This window comes from Lissotriton vulgaris, chromosome 6 (assembly GCF_964263255.1).
Source record: "Lissotriton vulgaris chromosome 6, aLisVul1.2, whole genome shotgun sequence".
NCBI classification, from domain to species: Eukaryota; Metazoa; Chordata; class Amphibia; order Caudata; family Salamandridae; genus Lissotriton; species Lissotriton vulgaris.
This window is the reverse complement of record NC_141694.1, coordinates 1830167565-1830186632: the sequence shown is the minus strand read 5'-3', so window position 1 is coordinate 1830186632 and position 19068 is coordinate 1830167565. Positions and strand designations below refer to the sequence as shown.

The 19068-nt window shown below is 46.9% G+C and overlaps 1 protein-coding gene across 2 annotated transcripts in view; it reads right to left on the bottom strand.

The window, feature by feature from the left end:
- The window catches only part of HADHA (hydroxyacyl-CoA dehydrogenase trifunctional multienzyme complex subunit alpha), a 120202-nt gene that overhangs the window by 58812 nt on the left and 42322 nt on the right, over window positions 1–19068 (bottom strand). For both annotated transcript variants that reach the window (XR_015296705.1, XM_086928099.1), the window contains exons 9-11: window positions 3946–4064; window positions 2928–2984; window positions 1514–1623 (exon numbers count right to left, since the gene is read on the bottom strand). Coding sequence is in view for 1 of the 2 variants with exons in the window: in XM_086928099.1 (XP_086784225.1) it covers window positions 1514–1623; window positions 2928–2984; window positions 3946–4064 (286 nt within the window). In the remaining variant the exon portion in view is untranslated. The remainder of the gene's footprint in view (window positions 1–1513; window positions 1624–2927; window positions 2985–3945; window positions 4065–19068) is intronic.

Sequence of the window (19068 nt, the reverse complement as noted above, 5' to 3'; positions counted from 1 at the left end):
TCGTGATACATCGAAGACTCTTCCAGGACAACAATGTGCAATCATCCGGACCCAACACTAGGCGGCGATCTATGCACAGATAAGAATTCAGCACCCCAAAAGCCTCGAACTGCAAGATCTATGTAGGAGCCAAGAAGAAGCTTATTTTCTGGTACACATTATCAAGAAGGTAAACATTAAATGACCATTATTATGTTAGAGCTATCTTTATTTAAAGACTGAACCTATGTAATAGGCTCCTCCAGTTACTCAAGAGCCAATCCACATGGCAGTCATTATTGCGTGCAGAAAGCCTTACAAATGTGGCTAGTAACTGCCCCTTCAGATTGAAACTCTAGCTTCCCAAGATGAATGCAGACTAGTTGACATTAAGCAGACACTCATCGGATCCTAACATCAAATCACTAGAAAAGGCAACATTGATAACTACTTTACAGAAGGCATCAAGTACAGGTTAGGCAGAAGCCAATTACAGTGCAAAACTAAATCGAGACGGCTATTCCCAACTACCAAAATAATACATATTCATTCATACCATTTGACAACATTGCAGCAAAACTCTCCTTCTTTGTTAAATGTTGCAGGTAATTTCCACTTGCACTATTCCCTTGCCTCACCTGCATCTCAAGTACTGATTCTTCAAAAACGTTGCAGCCCTAAGGAGGCCATGAAGAATGCCCAGTGATAGGCATGGGTGTTATTGATGGAACAAAAGTTAGTGAATAAATTCACGTTTGTGTATTTTCTTGTAAAACACAAGGACGACCTACAAAAATTACTACTGCACATTTAGTGCTCAGCTGGACACTTATAAACGTTTCAAACGAGCAGCTTCTGACTCCTAGGTTTCACACACAAGAAATAGTGTTCCAGATAAGAACAAAGGAAGTGGCAGACTTTTTAGTCCTTTGTAGACTTAGAAAATCACTTCAACCCAGTCTCACGCTCACCCGTCCTCCCATTTTGTGGCGGACCCAACATCTGTAACCAAAAAAAATCCTTGTTCAAGTATGGGGAAAACACTTCCCATTCCCTATTCTCTTGAACAGCTCCTAATTAGGACATTTCCCTATTCTACGAATGCACATCACTCCTTGTTCCAACCTCAATTAATATCCACAGCCTTCAGTGAAGCTTGCATCGGACTACTAATCCACTCAAAACTGCTTCACGTGCAATCTTGTCCACAAGCAAAGCATGGTCCCCCTGACTGAACAAATAGTAAACACACTTTACATGGGGGTAATTAGAGGTTTATGTGCTATTAAAATCTTACCAAGATGGAGTGAGTAAGAAGACCTCATGTGCACTAAAATGGAGAAAATCTACAACAGAAATTTATAGAGGGCTACAGACTAGGAATGCTGCCGGCACTTGAACTCATACTTCACCCTCACTGCCCCTGTAAATGTTTGTACAACTCTACCTTTAAAGCATGCTATTTCTCTGTAGTTACCGCGCATGCTTTACACAGAGACACATTAGATATGGAAGCAGCATCGATGGAACTTACTTGACTTCTTTCTGTGGAGCACCAAACTTGTTTTTCTTGCACAGAACCTGGCCGTGGTAAAGTCCGATCAATGCTTTTGACTCGCTTGTCATGGCAAGCTCCCCAAATTTCTGGAAGTGGAGAAAAGGGTTGTAAGTTTATCAACACATTCTCATGTCATTGTGAAACACTGTCCTTCAGACCAACTGCAAGTCAATCAGCAGAGTACTACTATTGGCAAATGGGGTCGTAGCCAAATATAAATAGGTTTTATTGATACTGAACAGGATGGCATTTTCCAAGCTGGTATAGAGAAAGCAACACAAACACTTTCCTCATTCTTCCTAATGAAACTCTGTCCCTACCATTCAGCAGCAAAACCGCCTCTTGCTGCGTCTTACAAACAGCCTGGCACAAATGACCAGAAGGAGCAGAATCAGACAGCAGAGAGGAAAATGAACAACATGAAAAGTCATTTTTGTGAACTTTAAGCTTGCACTGCTTTTCAAACACCACACACTGATGAAGGTCAAATCTTCTCATTGAGTGTTTGGTGCTTCTTTACAAATACTGAACTGTGTGAATGATAAGGGGCCAGGGATAATGCAGGACCAAAGCCGCCATCCAATCTGTGGCCATTTTATTTGTTCAGGAAGTAAACGCAGGTGTCACAAGCAGTGGTGTTCCATTTCTAAGGAAGGAGCAGCCTCAAGAAGAAGTGGACACTTGCAACAAGATGTCAGCCCAAAACTGAAGACTATCTCAGATCCTGAACTAGTTCCATTTCAGTGACCAGAAGAGTGATGCAACACAGCAGGCCTTTCAGTTGGTACCAGACACAGTGATCAGCAGGGATTTCAGGAAAATGATAAGCAATGTTGCAAATCAAGGTAAGGAGAAATGCACTGATTTTCATGCTTAGTAAAGAGGCCAGTTAATTAAGGAAGAGGACTAAATGGACAACTACCAAGCGCTGACAGTGTAGTTCACCAATATGCTGCTACACTAGGTTTAACATCTATGTCAGACCCATAAACATTGTGACTGGTTGATACTGAAAACACTATTCACCACCAATTGTGGGTGCAAACAGAAGGAATATCTTTGAATACCAGTTTGAACCACAACTCCTAGCCTAAAATAGATGTAAGACCAAAATTATTCTCACAGACATCTAACCCAACACCTGACCACACCTGCATTAACTAAGGGAGCAGCTACCTACTTGACCATTCAGAAAATGCTTTAGGTCTCCTAGGAGGCAGGAAAGCATCAGACAAACGCACAAAGTATTTCAGTAAGATGTGACTGTACTCTGCGACAAACCAATTTGCGCTCAGACGAAACTTAGTGTATGTATGGACAAAATGTTTTACATTGCAAAAAATGTTTCCAAAATGATATAGAGATGCTCTGATGCCAAGTGGATTCATACCTGTCTTTCTGCAAGATAACCAGCTTCCGACCCATGTTCGAGTCCAGCCTTCACAACCTAGGAAGACATGGGGGAAAATTTGAACATTTGCACAGGTTTAAATACCATTCCAATACAACCACTTTCAGAAATGGAGATGTGGCACCAAAATTGTAAATGCAAAAAATAAATACTTAATCCTAATCCAAGGGCTCAGTTTCAGTTACAATAAGCCTTTCTTTGGCCTGTGTACACAACGCAAATCAAAAGTCTACAGGATTCGAGGAAAAGCTGTATTTCAGACACTCTAGCACTGGGCAAAGAGCAGCCTCACTCATTTTGGATGGATGGAATTATGTAACGGAGGCATGTGCCCCTTTCCACTGCAGTGCCACATTTGCCTTCCTACAAGCACAAGTGCTGACCATTTTACAAAGGTGTCTTGTGTACGCAGAGTACAGATTAGGAAGTACCCGTCCCAAACAGGACTGCTTCAGCAGGCAGGAAAATAACTGCATTACCAGGAAGGGAAGCCAGGATGGAACCTCCTTGCGGGGGCAAGCTAGGAGTAGTACAGCCGGGATGCTGTGCAATGAGATATTTTGTAGTTACATCATACCCTAACATGCTCTTTTAACATCTCGGAGAAGGACAAGAAAGAATGAGTGCCAAGGAAGAGCTTTTGACAGCCCAAATTAGAAAATAATTTCCACAGACAAATCGTAGCAGGCAGCATCGGGAATGGTACAAATACAATTTGTAAAGTGAAGACAACTCTGCTTGTAGGTGCGTGGAACATTCAACTATTGCCAGGTGCAATAAAGTGAACTACATTTTGAACTCTGACCCCTGCCCTTGATATAAGTCACCGCTATACCATCCCAAATCTGTGGCACCCTTTGAGGCAGTAGAGAAATCTTGGTTATGTGCCTTCCTTCATATTTTTGAGTGGTAGCAGGGAGATCGGTAGTAGCGTCTGCGGGCACCATCATTCTACCTCAAAAAGACCTCCACAGGAAACATGACGCGACCGACGTACCTCAATGATTTTCAGCGGAGCCGGGTACAGGCCTTTGGTCTGCTTCTTCACCTTGGACTCTACAGATTTGTAGACCTGTTGCCTGACAAATGGAATGCCCAGGACATAATCTGTAAGCTCTGAAGATGAAAAACAGTCAAGAATTAGTCTGTTGAATATTGCCATGCTCAAACAGCAGGTTACAGTATTATATATTACCAGATCAAGTCCCTACAGTGTACACAAAGCGTTGCCGTGCAATAAATATTAAGCCTTAGTGCTAACAATCCAGTTTCCTCTTCTAGCAAGCTCATAAAAGCACGCATCCGGGACTGCACTAATATCAAGTTCCCACCGCACAGACCTGTTATTACTGGAGTACTGGGATGCAAACACTGTAGAACTTTGGTATTAGGGGCATCGGCAGGGGGGTCCTATGGGTGCTCGATATTATGGGACATCATAATGTGCACCTTGTGAGACCAAGATTTTCCATTATATACATTCCAATGTACAGTTAATAATGCTGAATTCCTACAGGGTACACATTTGTCAGTGCCTGGGAATACTAAGCTCCTTAAGTGTATATAGTCCAATGCCCCACAGTATCAAGCGTCATCACCATGCCCTATAATAACAAGCTTGTACAATGGGGCAGTGGGATGTATGCCCTATAGTACCACATTAGTACAGGAAGCTCAAGTTTGTGTCCTGAAAAAAATCTGATTCTAAGGAACCCCTTTAGTTTTTCTACAACAAAGAAAATTAGTATTCAGGTGGGGCTCCAGGCTAGTATATGACCTCATCACATATTTAGCAACTCCCTCACCTGCCAATGGATCAACAGCATGGACAAATGATGCCTGGTTAATGTGGTCCTTGGCTGGAGCTGTAAAGCCCACAAATGATCTGGAGTCACAGTCCCAGTCTTAATACATTCCAAGGAAGTTCTCTGCTCGACTATAAACAATCTTCCAACTGCCGTTTTAACATCTATGAAAATTACTGTCTCAGCCCACTAGTGCTTGCAATGTTCATAGAGCCATCTGTTATTTTATAAAAAGGGACCATCAAAACTGCCCCCTTCCCCTCTATATTCTGACTCTTTGGACCCAGCTTTAGTCTTATTTAGACATGTTTGTAGCGCGTGGTACCCCCAGAGCGGATCGTATGCTAATACATTATAATGCATTGTTGCAAAGTGACTCGTTTTAAGTGGTCACTCAGTTCTTTTTTTTTTTTTTGTAAGACCTTTATTGTGATCACAGGAGGATTACACAGCTTGTGTGCCTACAACCTGATTCAAAACAGGCCGGCAGCGCTATCAATGAGTATCATATCCAAGCGGCAACATCCTATCAGAGGGGATCCTAGGTAACACAGCATGTCGCCTACAACCCATCGGGGCCGGCCGCGTAGTGGTACATCATAAGCTGGTAGAGAGTTCGGTATCTGCTATTCCATTAATATAGAGAGGGTAAACAGTGAACCTATGAGGTCTCATTTTACGGTAAATCTTAAACCTTGAAGAACAAATTAGGGATCAGAGTAGACTTCCCAACCTCAGTAGTCCCACCATACGCAGTATGTGGTAAAGAGGACCGGTCAGCGCAGAGTGCTCATGTGCTGCATTCCTTGCATGTATTCAATATAATGTAGGTGTGTGCTCACTGTCCCTGGATGAAGATATGAAGATGATGGAGGGGGAAGAGTCGAGTGTGGTCTGCGACCTGGCCTGTGAAAATGGCAAATGTTAAGTGTCACATATCAGCTGACTGTCTAGTGGGTAGTGGTTGACGAGCGGGGGGGGGGGGGGGGGGGTGATATAAGGGAATCGGCGGATCTCACCGACTAGGGTCAGTGCTAGTGTAACAGAGTGTAGCTATCCTATGTTGTGTAAGGTAATCATGCCAAGGATCAATCGCCGGTGCAAGAGTGCGGCTAATTCCCTGGGTGTGGAAGAGAGGGAATGAGTGCTAGGTCAGATAACGCGCGCGGGGTCGAGTCTGGATCATCTATTGACTGGTGTCTGAGTAAGTATGCAGCGAACGGGCCCCAGAGATCTTTAGGACGCGACATGTGTGGTAAAAGATCTGCATAATTATGCAATTGGTCCTGCCAGGTGGACATAGAAGTTAACCAAGCCTTAAACTTGGGAGCGCGACCACGTCCCCATCTACAGGCAACTTGTCGTTTCGCTAAGAGGAACCCCAATGCAAACAATTTCCGATTGTTCTTGAGCACAGGGGGGGGGGGGGGAAAGAGTCCCAGCAAGGCAATTCTCGGAAAGGGTGAGATTGCAATCTCCATTATGTCCGACATGGCTTCAAACACCTCCACCCAGTAGGAAGCGACTGAACAGCAAGTCCACGCTAGGTGCATGAAGTGGGCACCTGGGCGGTTGCAGCGGAGGCAACGATCATTATCACGTAAGCCAAAACGGTGTAGTTTGGCGGGAGTGTGGTAAAGGCGATGCAGAAATTTAAAATGCAGTAGTCTGAGGCGGGCATTACCTGTCACTGAGTTAGTATGGGAGCAGCTCAATTCCCACTGGTCATCAGTGAGTGGGGCATCCAGGTCCCCATCCCAGTCTGAGCGCGCTCGAAGGGCAAGAGGTGTTGTGGCAGAGTACGCATACTTATATAGCATGGAGACGACATGTTTCGGGGCTGTAGCCTGGAGTAGTGCATGTAAAGGTTAAAAAGAAAAAGGAGGACCCCACACAGACTAATAGGGGACTGGGGGGATAGTAAATCTTCAAAATGAGAGACCAGGGCGTCCCCACGAGAAGACAGTCTAGGACTGTGTTTAACACCTAGTTCCTGGAATCTAGGGTGAATGTTCCAATTTTCAGGAAGCAAATTTATAAAGCATGCCAATAATCTGGCGGGAAAGGTAAAGTTACAGTGATTCGTGCTCGATTACTATCCGTGTATGTTCAAAAGAGCTATGTGTATTTACTGTTCTAGTTACTTGTATCCCTACAGATGCCAACTGTTATCGAAAGGAGACTATTGTCTCACCGTATAATCAACATTAAGAATGACAGTTTTCTAGTAATACCCACAATGAACAAAAGACCTAGTTTTCAAAAAGAATGTACAAAAGTCAATGTCTTCAATAAATGTTAAAAAAAAGGAAAAGTTTACCACACCATGAGTTACTCTGTTACACATTTATTATACATACAAATTTAAAATTCCATCTTTACAAAGTATACAATTAATTGAGGAAACAACGTTAATACATTTGCATAAAAACCAATTAAAAACAAAGAAAGAATCACAGGTCGACGCGGCGTTTCGGTTTCTTGTATTTCTACCTTCTTCAGGACAGATTCTTAAAACAAGTGGAGTGAATTTCCCCACAGTACTTTCTGTTCAAAACCTTGTTGCCATCTGATTTCTGGGCTTATTTTCGGGTTTTGTTTGGTATATTGCCTCACTACATTGATCACCCAGGTCCCAGTGACACTAGTTGGGTACAACCCCCTACTTATATTCCACTTCGTGCAGACACTGGTCTGCGAGGTTTTTTAAAATCACTACATTGATGGTAGGGCAGCATTAGCGTCGTTAGCCCTAATCTGGCCTGCTTGCCTCCCCAAATCAACCTGGACAGCTGGGAATCCAGGGAGCGGAAAAAATGTGACCCAGGGCTGTAAGGGATGTTCGTGAACAGATACAATAGTTTAGGGAGTACGACCATTTTGATCAGGGAGATACGACCCGCCATGGAGAGTGGGAGATGAATCCACTTAGTGACAATGTCCGTTAGTTTGTCCAGGACAGTGCCATAATTCGTCCTGATAAGGGTCTCACGGGTTCTGGTGATGGTAATGCCCAGGTATTTAACCTCGTCACCCTCCCACACCAGTGGGTAATCGAGAGAGAACTTCTTAGTTTTATCCGTAAGGCTGACTTTGACCAGTTGATTTGCACCCCAGCAATGGCTCCGAATTTAGTGACCTCTCGTAGGTCAAGAATTAGTCTGTTGAATATTGCCATGCTCAAACAGCAGGTTACAGTATTATATATTACCAGATCAAGTCCCTACAGTGTACACAAAGCGTTGCCGTGCAATAAATATTAAGCCTTAGTGCTAACAATCCAGTTTCCTCTTCTAGCAAGCTCATAAAAGCACGCATCCGGGACTGCACTAATATCAAGTTCCCACCGCACAGACCTGTTATTACTGGAGTACTGGGATGCAAACACTGTAGAACTTTGGTATTAGGGGCATCGGCAGGGGGGTCCTATAGGTGCTCGATATTATGGGACATCATAATGTGCACCTTGTGAGACCAAGATTTTCCATTATATACATTCCAATGTACAGTTAATAATGCTGAATTCCTACAGGGTACACATTTGTCAGTGCCTGGGAATACTAAGCTCCTTAAGTGTATATAGTCCAATGCCCCACAGTATCAAGCGTCATCACCATGCCCTATAATAACAAGCTTGTACAATGGGGCAGTGGGATGTATGCCCTATAGTACCACATTAGTACAGGAAGCTCAAGTTTGTGTCCTGAAAAAAATCTGATTCTAAGGAACCCCTTTAGTTTTTCTACAACAAAGAAAATTAGTATTCAGGTGGGGCTCCAGGCTAGTATATGACCTCATCACATATTTAGCAACTCCCTCACCTGCCAATGGATCAACAGCATGGACAAATGATGCCTGGTTAATGTGGTCCTTGGCTGGAGCTGTAAAGCCCACAAATGATCTGGAGTCACAGTCCCAGTCTTAATACATTCCAAGGAAGTTCTCTGCTCGACTATAAACAATCTTCCAACTGCCGTTTTAACATCTATGAAAATTACTGTCTCAGCCCACTAGTGCTTGCAATGTTCATAGAGCCATCTGTTATTTTATAAAAAGGGACCATCAAAACTGCCCCCTTCCCCTCTATATTCTGACTCTTTGGACCCAGCTTTAGTCTTATTTAGACATGTTTGTAGCGCGTGGTACCCCCAGAGCGGATCGTATGCTAATACATTATAATGCATTGTTGCAAAGTGACTCGTTTTAAGTGGTCACTCAGTTCTTTTTTTTTTTTTTGTAAGACCTTTATTGTGATCACAGGAGGATTACACAGCTTGTGTGCCTACAACCTGATTCAAAACAGGCCGGCAGCGCTATCAATGAGTATCATATCCAAGCGGCAACATCCTATCAGAGGGGATCCTAGGTAACACAGCATGTCGCCTACAACCCATCGGGGCCGGCCGCGTAGTGGTACATCATAAGCTGGTAGAGAGTTCGGTATCTGCTATTCCATTAATATAGAGAGGGTAAACAGTGAACCTATGAGGTCTCATTTTACGGTAAATCTTAAACCTTGAAGAACAAATTAGGGATCAGAGTAGACTTCCCAACCTCAGTAGTCCCACCATACGCAGTATGTGGTAAAGAGGACCGGTCAGCGCAGAGTGCTCATGTGCTGCATTCCTTGCATGTATTCAATATAATGTAGGTGTGTGCTCACTGTCCCTGGATGAAGATATGAAGATGATGGAGGGGGAAGAGTCGAGTGTGGTCTGCGACCTGGCCTGTGAAAATGGCAAATGTTAAGTGTCACATATCAGCCGACTGTCTAGTGGGTAGTGGTTGACGAGCGGGGGGGGGTGATATAAGGGAATCGGCGGATCTCACCGACTAGGGTCAGTGCTAGTGTAACAGAGTGTAGCTATCCTATGTTGTGTAAGGTAATCATGCCAAGGATCAATCGCCGGTGCAAGAGTGCGGCTAATTCCCTGGGTGTGGAAGAGAGGGAATGAGTGCTAGGAGATGGGGGTAGGGCGAGCATTGGTTCACGACCCGGTGTCAGGTATTTCTCGTGGTGCGGCAGCAGCCGTTACGTGGTCAGATAACGCGCGCGGGGTTGAGTCTGGATCATCTATTGACTGGTGTCTGAGTAAGTATGCAGCGAACGGGCCCCAGAGATCTTTAGGACGCGACATGTGTGGTAAAAGATCTGCATAATTATGCAATTGGTCCTGCCAGGTGGACATAGAAGTTAACCAACCTGGACAGCTGGGAATCCAGGGAGCGGAAAAAATGTGACCCAGGGCTGTAAGGGATGTTCGTGAACAGATACAATAGTTTAGGGAGTACGACCATTTTGATCAGGGAGATACGACCCGCCATGGAGAGTGGGAGATGAATCCACTTAGTGACAATGTCCGTTAGTTTGTCCAGGACAGTGCCATAATTCGTCCTGATAAGGGTCTCACGGGTTCTGGTGATGGTAATGCCCAGGTATTTAACCTCGTCACCCTCCCACACCAGTGGGTAATCGAGAGAGAACTTCTTAGTTTTATCCGTAAGGCTGACTTTGACCAGTTGATTTGCACCCCAGCAATGGCTCCGAATTTAGTGACCTCTCGTAGGAGAGGGTTCAGATTTTCCTTCGGCTTATGGACATATAAGGTCATGTCGTCCGCATATAGCGAGACGAGCATTTGCCTTTCAGGGTAATTCAAAGAGCGCTGGTTGTGGTGTTGTCGGAGTTTGGCGGCGAGGGGTTCGATAGCAATCGCAAAGAGGACCGGGGATAAAGGGCAGCCTTGCCGGGTACCCCTCTGTATCTCAAAGCAGTCTGACCTAGACCCATTCAGGAGGACCGCCGCATGTGGCTTATTATAAAGAAGTTTAATCCAGTCTATAAAACTGTAGGGTGTTCCCATGCGTTCCAGCAATGAAAACAGATAATCCCATTCCAGGGAGTCAAAAGCTTTGGTAGCATCAAGGAAAACTACTGCGGCTTCACACCTGGGAGTGATGTCCTGCAAGATTGCCTGCAGAGTGCGTAAATTATGAGAGGTAGCCCGATTCGGGACAAAGCCTGCCTGGTCCAGGAGGACCAATCGTTCCATAAGGAGGTTGAGGCGAGAAGCCAAAACCTTAGCTAATATTTTAACATCCGTATTTAACAGGGAGAGGGGTCTATAAGAATCGCAACGCTCAGGGGGTTTGCCTGGTTTCAGTAGGGAGGTGATGAGGGCCTCCCTCATGCTAAAAGGCAACGTGCTCTCCTCGAAGGCGGTGTAGTAGACTCGTTTCAGAATGGGAGCCAAAACGTGGATGTAATTCTTATAAAAATCTAAAGGTAGGCCGTCCGAGCCAGGGGCTTTGCCCGATTTCATACCCATAATGGCGTCCTTAATTTCGTCCAGTTCTAGCTCATGGTGGAGAAATTTTTGTTGGGTCGGGCCCATCCAGGCTATGGCTGTGTCCGCGAGGTAGGAACCTAGATCAAGTTCCTCTCGTCGGTGGGAGGAGTACAGTGTTTTGTAGTGGTTGGTGAGGACACCGAGTTGGCTGGGGAGATCTCTATGCGGAACGTCATCATCGTCCATCAAGGTGGTAACATAGTTGTGGTGCCTAAGTGGCCGCACAGCCGAGGCGAGCGCTCTGCCCGGCCTGTCACCCTCACCGTATATGCGCGCAGTGTATGGTTTCCCCAGAAATGTGCATTCCCTCTCCGCTTCGACTGTGTATTCGTCAATTTTGTCCCTAAGTCTCACCCTAGCTGCATGACCCTGTCTGCCTTGAGCCACCTCCCGTTCCAATGACCTGATCTCAGTTTCAATCTGTCGTAATGAGCCTCTAAGTGCTTTGAGGACACCACCACAATTTGATATGCACCACCCCCGGACCGTGACTTTAAATGCCTCCCAGACCGTGGCCATGCTAGAGACAGATTCAATATTGCGATCAAAGAAGTCTGTAATATCCTGCTCCAATTCCGCCTTGAAAGCAGTGCCAGTGAGGTGTGCAGGGTTCAATCGCCAGGATAAGTACGGGGAGGTTTCAAGGGGGATGCGCAGCGAAAGGAGGACCGGAGAATGGTCAGATAGAGTGCGCTCTAGGCGTAGGGATTTAACAATCCAGGGAGCTATGCCGGTAGTCAGGAAAATGTAGTCCAACCTGGCCCACGTGGAGTGTACTGCTGAGAGGTGTGTGCCATGTTTCAGGGAGGGGTTCAGGTGCCGCCAAGCATCTAATAACTGATGGTCGTCCACTATGCCCTGTAGGGTGCGCTGGGTATGGGTGTAATGCGATGGTTGGGGGTGCGACCTATCCAACCCCGGTTGTAGAGCAGTGTTAAAGTCTCCCCCCAACATTACGTGAGTGATGCCGAACGTTTGGATCCTACCCCACATAGTGAGAAGTGTCTCAGGGTTGTCAACATTGGGGCCATAGTAACAGGCGAAGAGTATGCGATGAGTATACAGTGTACCCCAGACCAGGCAGTACCTCCCGCCAGCATCTACATCCGTGCCTTCTGGAGTAAATCCCAATCCTTTCTTCACAAGTATAGCTACGCCTCTGGAATAGTTGGAATAGGACGCAAACACCCTGCAGGAAGCCCATCTTGAAACGAATAGGGGGAGCCCACCAGGAAGGAGGTGTGTTTCTTGTAACATGGCAACGGAGATTCCGTGTCTGTCCAGGTAGCCTAGTATCTGCCTTTTCTTTCTCGGATCGTTCAACCCTCTAACATTCCACGATACCAGCTGAAAGTTAAGTGCAGGGAGTCTAGCATTCACGTCTTCCATCTAACCCACAAAAAGAGAATATGGCAGGTATATGCAGCAAACAAGATCAAACATTCAGAATTACGATCACAGACCAGAGCGGTTCGTAAACTCGTCCTATCTACCCTTCCCAACCTACGGGGCAATGCAACATCTATAGCATCAGTGCATGGGCAAGTCATAACCAATCCCAAACGAAAAAACCCTCACGCCGAGAGTCAGTGCGGCCTGTCAGGTACGAAAGTTCAGATACAATGCAGGTGACAGGATCTTCAGATATCCCGGCGTGACGCCCCATCCACCCCCACCCACTACGGCATTCCCAACCAGCCGAGAAAGAGCACCCCACCCCCCAACCCAACATCCCAAGAAAATCAAAACGAAGAGCATAAACATACCACCTCCCAGCCTCAGAAGGGGAGAGGCTCGCAGGGGATCACCCATTGGGGGTTCAAACTAGGGGCACCAGACCTGCCTCGCACCTCCCTACTTCCACCCGCCCAAAGGTGCGGGACGGAGGTGGGTGATCGAGCACATATGTATATATCAGACCAACATGTATAAGCAATAGAGCTGGTACCTCACCGGAGAATGTATCAGTTGGGTCTCCTACGGCAAACACCCGGCTGCAAAAGGGGTATGGTAGTCCAAGATGCAATGTAGGAAGTAGTTCAGGAGCCCGGAGGCAACAGTCGACCCATTGTGTCCTCCGGCTAATAAAGTCAAGGAGCAAGCAAAGGCAGTAACTGCGAATTACAAATCCGTGGATCGAGTCAGTCTTGTTGGGACAATGGAGATTGCGATCTGGAGCGTCTTCTTTCCGCATCTTCCCTGGATTGTTCCTTCCTCTGCTGCTTCAGAAAGTCCTCCACCTGCTGAGGGTTTTGAAAGAGGTGTTGTTTACCGTGAAGAGACACTTTTAGTTTGGCGGGGTAAAGCATGGCGTAAGGGATCTCCAGAGTTTGAAGTTTCTTTTTGACTCCAGCAAATTTACGTCTGGCGTCTTGGACTGACGGGGTAAAGTCGGGGAAGAAGGACAGGGTAGTGTTGCCATATTTTACTGGGCCCTGTTCTCTGGCACATCGCAGCACGGCGTCACGGTCTCTGTAATTGAGGAAACGTGCTATAAATCGGTCTCGGCAGGGCTCCCGGGGGAGGCCGCGCGGCGAGAGACCTGTGCGCGCGCTCGACGATGAGATGTGGGGAGAAGGCTTCCTTACCAAAAAGTTCGACAACCAGGTTTTCCACGAAGACCTCAATCTTCCCCGTGTTTGTGGATTCTGCAAGGCCCACGACGCGGATGTTGTTGCGGCGGGACCTCGCCTCCAAATCCTCATTTTTATTGGCGATTATTTTGAGGAGTCTGTCCATCTGGGTTACCTGTCTGGAGCTGGAGGTGGCCCCGTCTTCCAATGAAGAGATTCTGTCCTCAGCCTCCTGGATACACGTGTCGTGGCGCTCTAGCTTGGCGACTACGCTGTCAATGCAAGAGTTAATTGCATCCATTTTGGAGTCGATGGACGTGAGGCTCTGCTTCATGCCTAATAGGAGGGTTTTCCAGTCCTCCTCCTGAGGTGCCGGTGATGGGGGACTCCTCTCCGCACCAGCCGCTGATTTGGGCGTTTTCTTGGCCTCGAAGGGGATCTTCGACTGCCTGGCGTCGTTGCGGCCCATAACTCCCTCTGGCAGCAGCGGCGCCAGAGGGAATGCGGTAGCCAGAGCGTGGGGCAGCATGGGCCAGAGGCTGGAGAGTCCTGGGAGGTTATCCGGCTCCAAAACCAAAGGGCGCAGTAGCGTCGGAGATATCCGCGCCCGATAGCGTCAGCACCCGGTCACCACCTGTACCGGCGCCGCCAGGCCCGGGGTCCCTCCTCCGCGGTCCGGATCCAGGCCCCACTGCCACGTGGGCAAGGGGGGGGGGAAGAGTAAAGGCAGGTGGGTAGGTAGTCCGCTCCGCAGTCAGTCTGCTCAACCAGGGGGGCAGAACAGTATGAAAGGCAAGGATCCAAAGGAGGGGAGTTGGCAGACCAGGCCTCAGCAGACAAAATGGTGATTTGGGGCCAAGTAGTAATGGGATACTGTGGGTCCCAGAGTCTCAGAGTGGGGGGACAGGCATTACCAGCAGGCGGAGGGATGCTTTCCGACTAAGCACGGGCTGATTGTTGATCGTCGAGCCCCCCCCACCAGCAGAGTTGCAGCAGGGAGCGGGTGAGAATAGGCAAGCAGCCGTCTCAATCAGGCAGTATGGAGGACAGTGTCTATCAGGGCCTGATTAACTGCTATTCAGCCCGCCCAGCAAGTCGTTGTCTCTGTGCGCGTCTTTTCCCCGAACCTAGAAGCCCACCGCTGCCGGACTGCGGGGGATAGCTTGCAGCAAGACGAAGTTGCTGGCGACTGCGGACCCTCAGCTCTCCACCCCCGTGGCGGGAGGAGCAGCTCCGCGCAGGCCTCAAAGCAGCGGCCTTTCCTGGTGGGCTGTCCCGGCCGGGCAGCAGACCCCGAACCAGCACGGCAGTCCGAGGGGTCGTGAATGCACGTAGTGTGTCGCTGGGCAGAGCAGAGGCCGTGGAGCCGCGGGATACAGTGGGTCCCAGAGTGGGGGGGACAGGCATCACCAGCAGGCGGAGTGGTGCTTCCCGGCCATGCACGGGCTTATGGTTAATCTCCGAGCCCCTCCACCCGCAGAGTTGCAGCAGGGAGCGGGCGAGAATAGGCAAGGCAATAGTCTTAATCCGGCAGTATGGAGGACAGCGTCTATCAAGTCCTGATTAACGGCTATTCTGCCCGTCTAGCAAGTTGTTTTCTCTGTGCGCGTTTTTCCCCCTCCCTCGAAGCTCACCGTACCGGACTGCGGGGGTTGCTTGCAGCAAGGTTGAAGGTGCTGGCGACTGCGGACCCTCAGCTCTCCAATCTCGCGGCGGGAGGAGCAGCTCCGCATAGGCCTCAAGGCAGCGGCCTTTCCTGGTAGGCTGACCCGGCCGGGAAGCAGACCTCGAGCCAGCACAGCAGTCGGCCCTCCGGTTTGCCGGCGGATATCTCGGCAGTAGGCTGGGCTAGTGCGACAATCCTGGTACCGCTGTGTGCGGGGGAATTACACGGACATTATGGTGCGCCCTCCGGGCAGTTTTCACCGGTCAGGATGGTCTTTAGGATGAGTAGGGTGCTCAATCAGGCGAGAGCCTCACGATAGTGCGGCCATCTTGGTTTGGCGCCACCTAGCGCCCTCCGGTGGTCACTCAGTTCTTAATTGTTTTATCGTCGCTTGTCTGCTGGTAATCTTGAACTCCAAGACGGAGATATTACTATCCAGTAACCGTTGTATGTGCTCGGTCTCTTAAAACCGGTTATTGGAATGAAACCGGATTTGCAAATGTAACTTTCCAGTATGGCCATACACCCATGACATGGAAGGTCTTTTGTGGACTGCAGCACCTATGTTTCTACCGCCTTTAATGAGAGCAAAAACATGGCTTCAGGCCTACCCTGTGTAACATAACATCAGCAGCATGAGCCATGCTGTCCAGACAGGTCAAAATCATCCTTTTGACAGGTACAAAAACCTATTTTAAATATGAACTATGACACCCTAAAGCACACATTACTGCCTTCAAGGTAACGTGCGTAATATGTAAGAGTGGGATATGTGTGACATTTGAAATGGCACGTTTTAGTGAATAAGCCCAAAACAATATAATCACTGGTCAGGTTGTAAATGGTGCATAGACTTTACACTTCAAAATAAAACGTTTGACTCTACCAGCTACAAACTCCATTCAAAGACTTGTTATATTTAATAATAATTCAGTCTATGGGTAAAGGCAGATTTTTATTAGATTTAAGGGAAATGCCTGTTTGTGGACCATTTTCGCCTTAAAATATTGCTAAAATATAATAAAATGTGTTGTGAAAAAAAATATAAGGGAAATGTAAGTTTTAGAGCATTACACGGACCCTGCCTGAAGCTGCTGGAGGCTCATTTGCATTACCTTTCCAGCCACTGCCCAGCCTGTTAACTAGAATTAGATGTGAAGGAGTGCCACAACTACTCCTACAGCATATATACACAATGATTTTGGACTGCCGAGGTGTTTTCTTCCCCAGCAGGAAAGTAAGACCAAATAGGGTGAGCCCAGGAACTTAGTTTACTTCAAAAGGGCCTTCGCGGTCACAAGCAAACGTTAGGCGAGATCTGTAAAGGCCCACATTGTGTGTCCCCCTAGTTAGGGCAGGCCTAACCCAGTGGGAGGAAAGCTACCCTAGAACTCCCACTGGGTGACCACAGAGGAGGGGGAACCTCATTACTGTGGCCATTTCTGTGGGTGGGCAGATAGACTTCACAAGGGGAGATGGATTTCCGTATTTTGGATTCTGAGAGTGTGGGACACAGTGGGATTGTTTGCAGTAGGGCAAATAGACCTCCTGAAAAAGTGGCATGGTTGCCTCTGGAATTCTTTTTCCCCATTAGTGTGCTGAAGTCACCCCATCCGCTATGTGGTGGCAAGCATAAATGTGCTCCACCCCAAAAACTCCACCTCAGAACACTTTCTGGACCTGCAAATAAAAATAGTAGAACTGGACCTGCTGCCGGTGACCTGAAAGGACTGGACCTGCTACCATGTGTATCCGACACAAAGAAGTGGTTTTCAAAGTCAGTTGGCCCAACTCCTGTGCGCCTACAGGAACACCATCCACTGCATCAGAAATGCCTAGATGGCGAGTAACAGGGCCTATCTAGATTTTGCTGTTTGCCTTTGCTGTACACCATGGGAATCTGAACCAGTTTTCCCAGAAGGTCCCGAAGACCTCGCAAGTGTACTCCTGTTCTTGCTTGGTTGCACAAGAAAGTTTGGAAACTTTCTCAAATGTTTCTCAGGGGACTTGTTAGAAAATGTATCAGACTGGAAGTTCCCCAGCTTCAGACTGAATTTCAGATTTGTCCCGGGCAAGGTTCACATCACCTCTCAAAAAATTACCAAGTCCCATTTTGAGTTCCTGTTCTATTTAGCAAGAAATCGTCAAACCTCAAGAGAGGACAACCTGCTCAAGTATCCAACCTCTGGTCCCATGGTGACCGCTACAATTTCAGCAGAGGGTTGTTTGGGGACGATTTTATTTCTCAAATCGACACGCTCTTTTTCTGCATTGGTACTGTACAAAGCTGGCTCTTTATATTGTATACCAAATAGAGGTATACCGTGAAAAGAGTCCAGGTATCTCCTTACTAGTGGGTAGGTGCTTGATCTGGCATTCTCAGGGTGCTCTTCTAAGGGGTAATGTGGTCGAGAAGCCTTAGACTTAACTTTGAGTAAGACATGTGCAAATGCACACACTAGTCAATAAATGGTGCTAACGACTCAAGGAGATCCAAACTGATCTATAAAAGTAACATGCATCTTTATATATATTTAGGCACCAGAATTAATACGATCAGGTAACTACATTTTGCAAGTGAAATACTTATGTTTTAAAAGTCAACAGTGACTTCTTCAGAGGGCGCAATGTTATCCTATGGAGGAAAAACAAGTATGGCATACAGGTAGAGCACAGCGACTTACGAGACCAATCTCCTGGATTTAAGTTGAGTATGGGGCAACGTCCAAGGCAGCACATAGAGTTAACAATATGTGGCAATAGGGTGGCCAGGTGTAGAGGTGCAAAACAGCATCGGGTGCCCAATGTTGTGCAATGGGGATCAGTCCCATCACAAAGAAGCTGCACGTGGGAGTTAGAGATCTTGCTATGTTAGGAAACATGGGGACACTGGTGGTCCTCTTCTACTCTGAGTATAGCACTAAGTTGGACGTTACTTAGTGTCCCCTTGTTGCACTCAGATTTAGGTTGTAGTAACCTTTCTCAATTTCAAAATAAAGTCCACAATTTTTTGTAGTTTCGTGTTGTCAAATAAATTTTATTGCGTATTCAAAACATCATTATGATGAACTCTCATAGATATATATATGTCATAGGTAGTTGATTCTTAGTATCACAAATATTTAACATGTCATGTCAATCATCCCTATATATTTCGGGTCGTTGGACCCTTAATCGACTGTATTTCCTCTGCGATGCCAAGTAAACAGTTTAAGTCAGTGTCAAAATCTGGGGGGTAACCATGCAAAAAGGGGCACTTTCTACAAGTGTGAATGAGAGTAAGTGCAAGTGAGAAAATATAAGTGAGTGAGTAAATTAATTTGTGACTATGAGGGATTTAGAAAGAGGCGGTCAGAGTACGAGGGAACGCAAGTGAGAAAGTATGAGTGAGTCAGAATATGAAAGAGTGAGACTGAGTGCGAATTAGTGAGAATGAGTAAGAGTGATTGCAAAAGAGTGAGAATGAAAGAGTGCAAGTGAATACAAAAGAATGAGTGACAATGCAAGTAAGCACGAGTAAGAATGTGATGTGTTTGCAGGTCTTTCTGGGCTTCTAGAGAGACCCAATGAAAACTACTCGCGCAGGAATAATAGAGGCAATTCTTAGTATTTTGTCGCTAGCGCCAGTCATGCGATCATTGGTACAGAGGAGATAATTCATGACATATTGTGCATCCATGGGCAAAATAAGGGTACTGGCATGCTGGAGGTCATTCTTGTCACAAG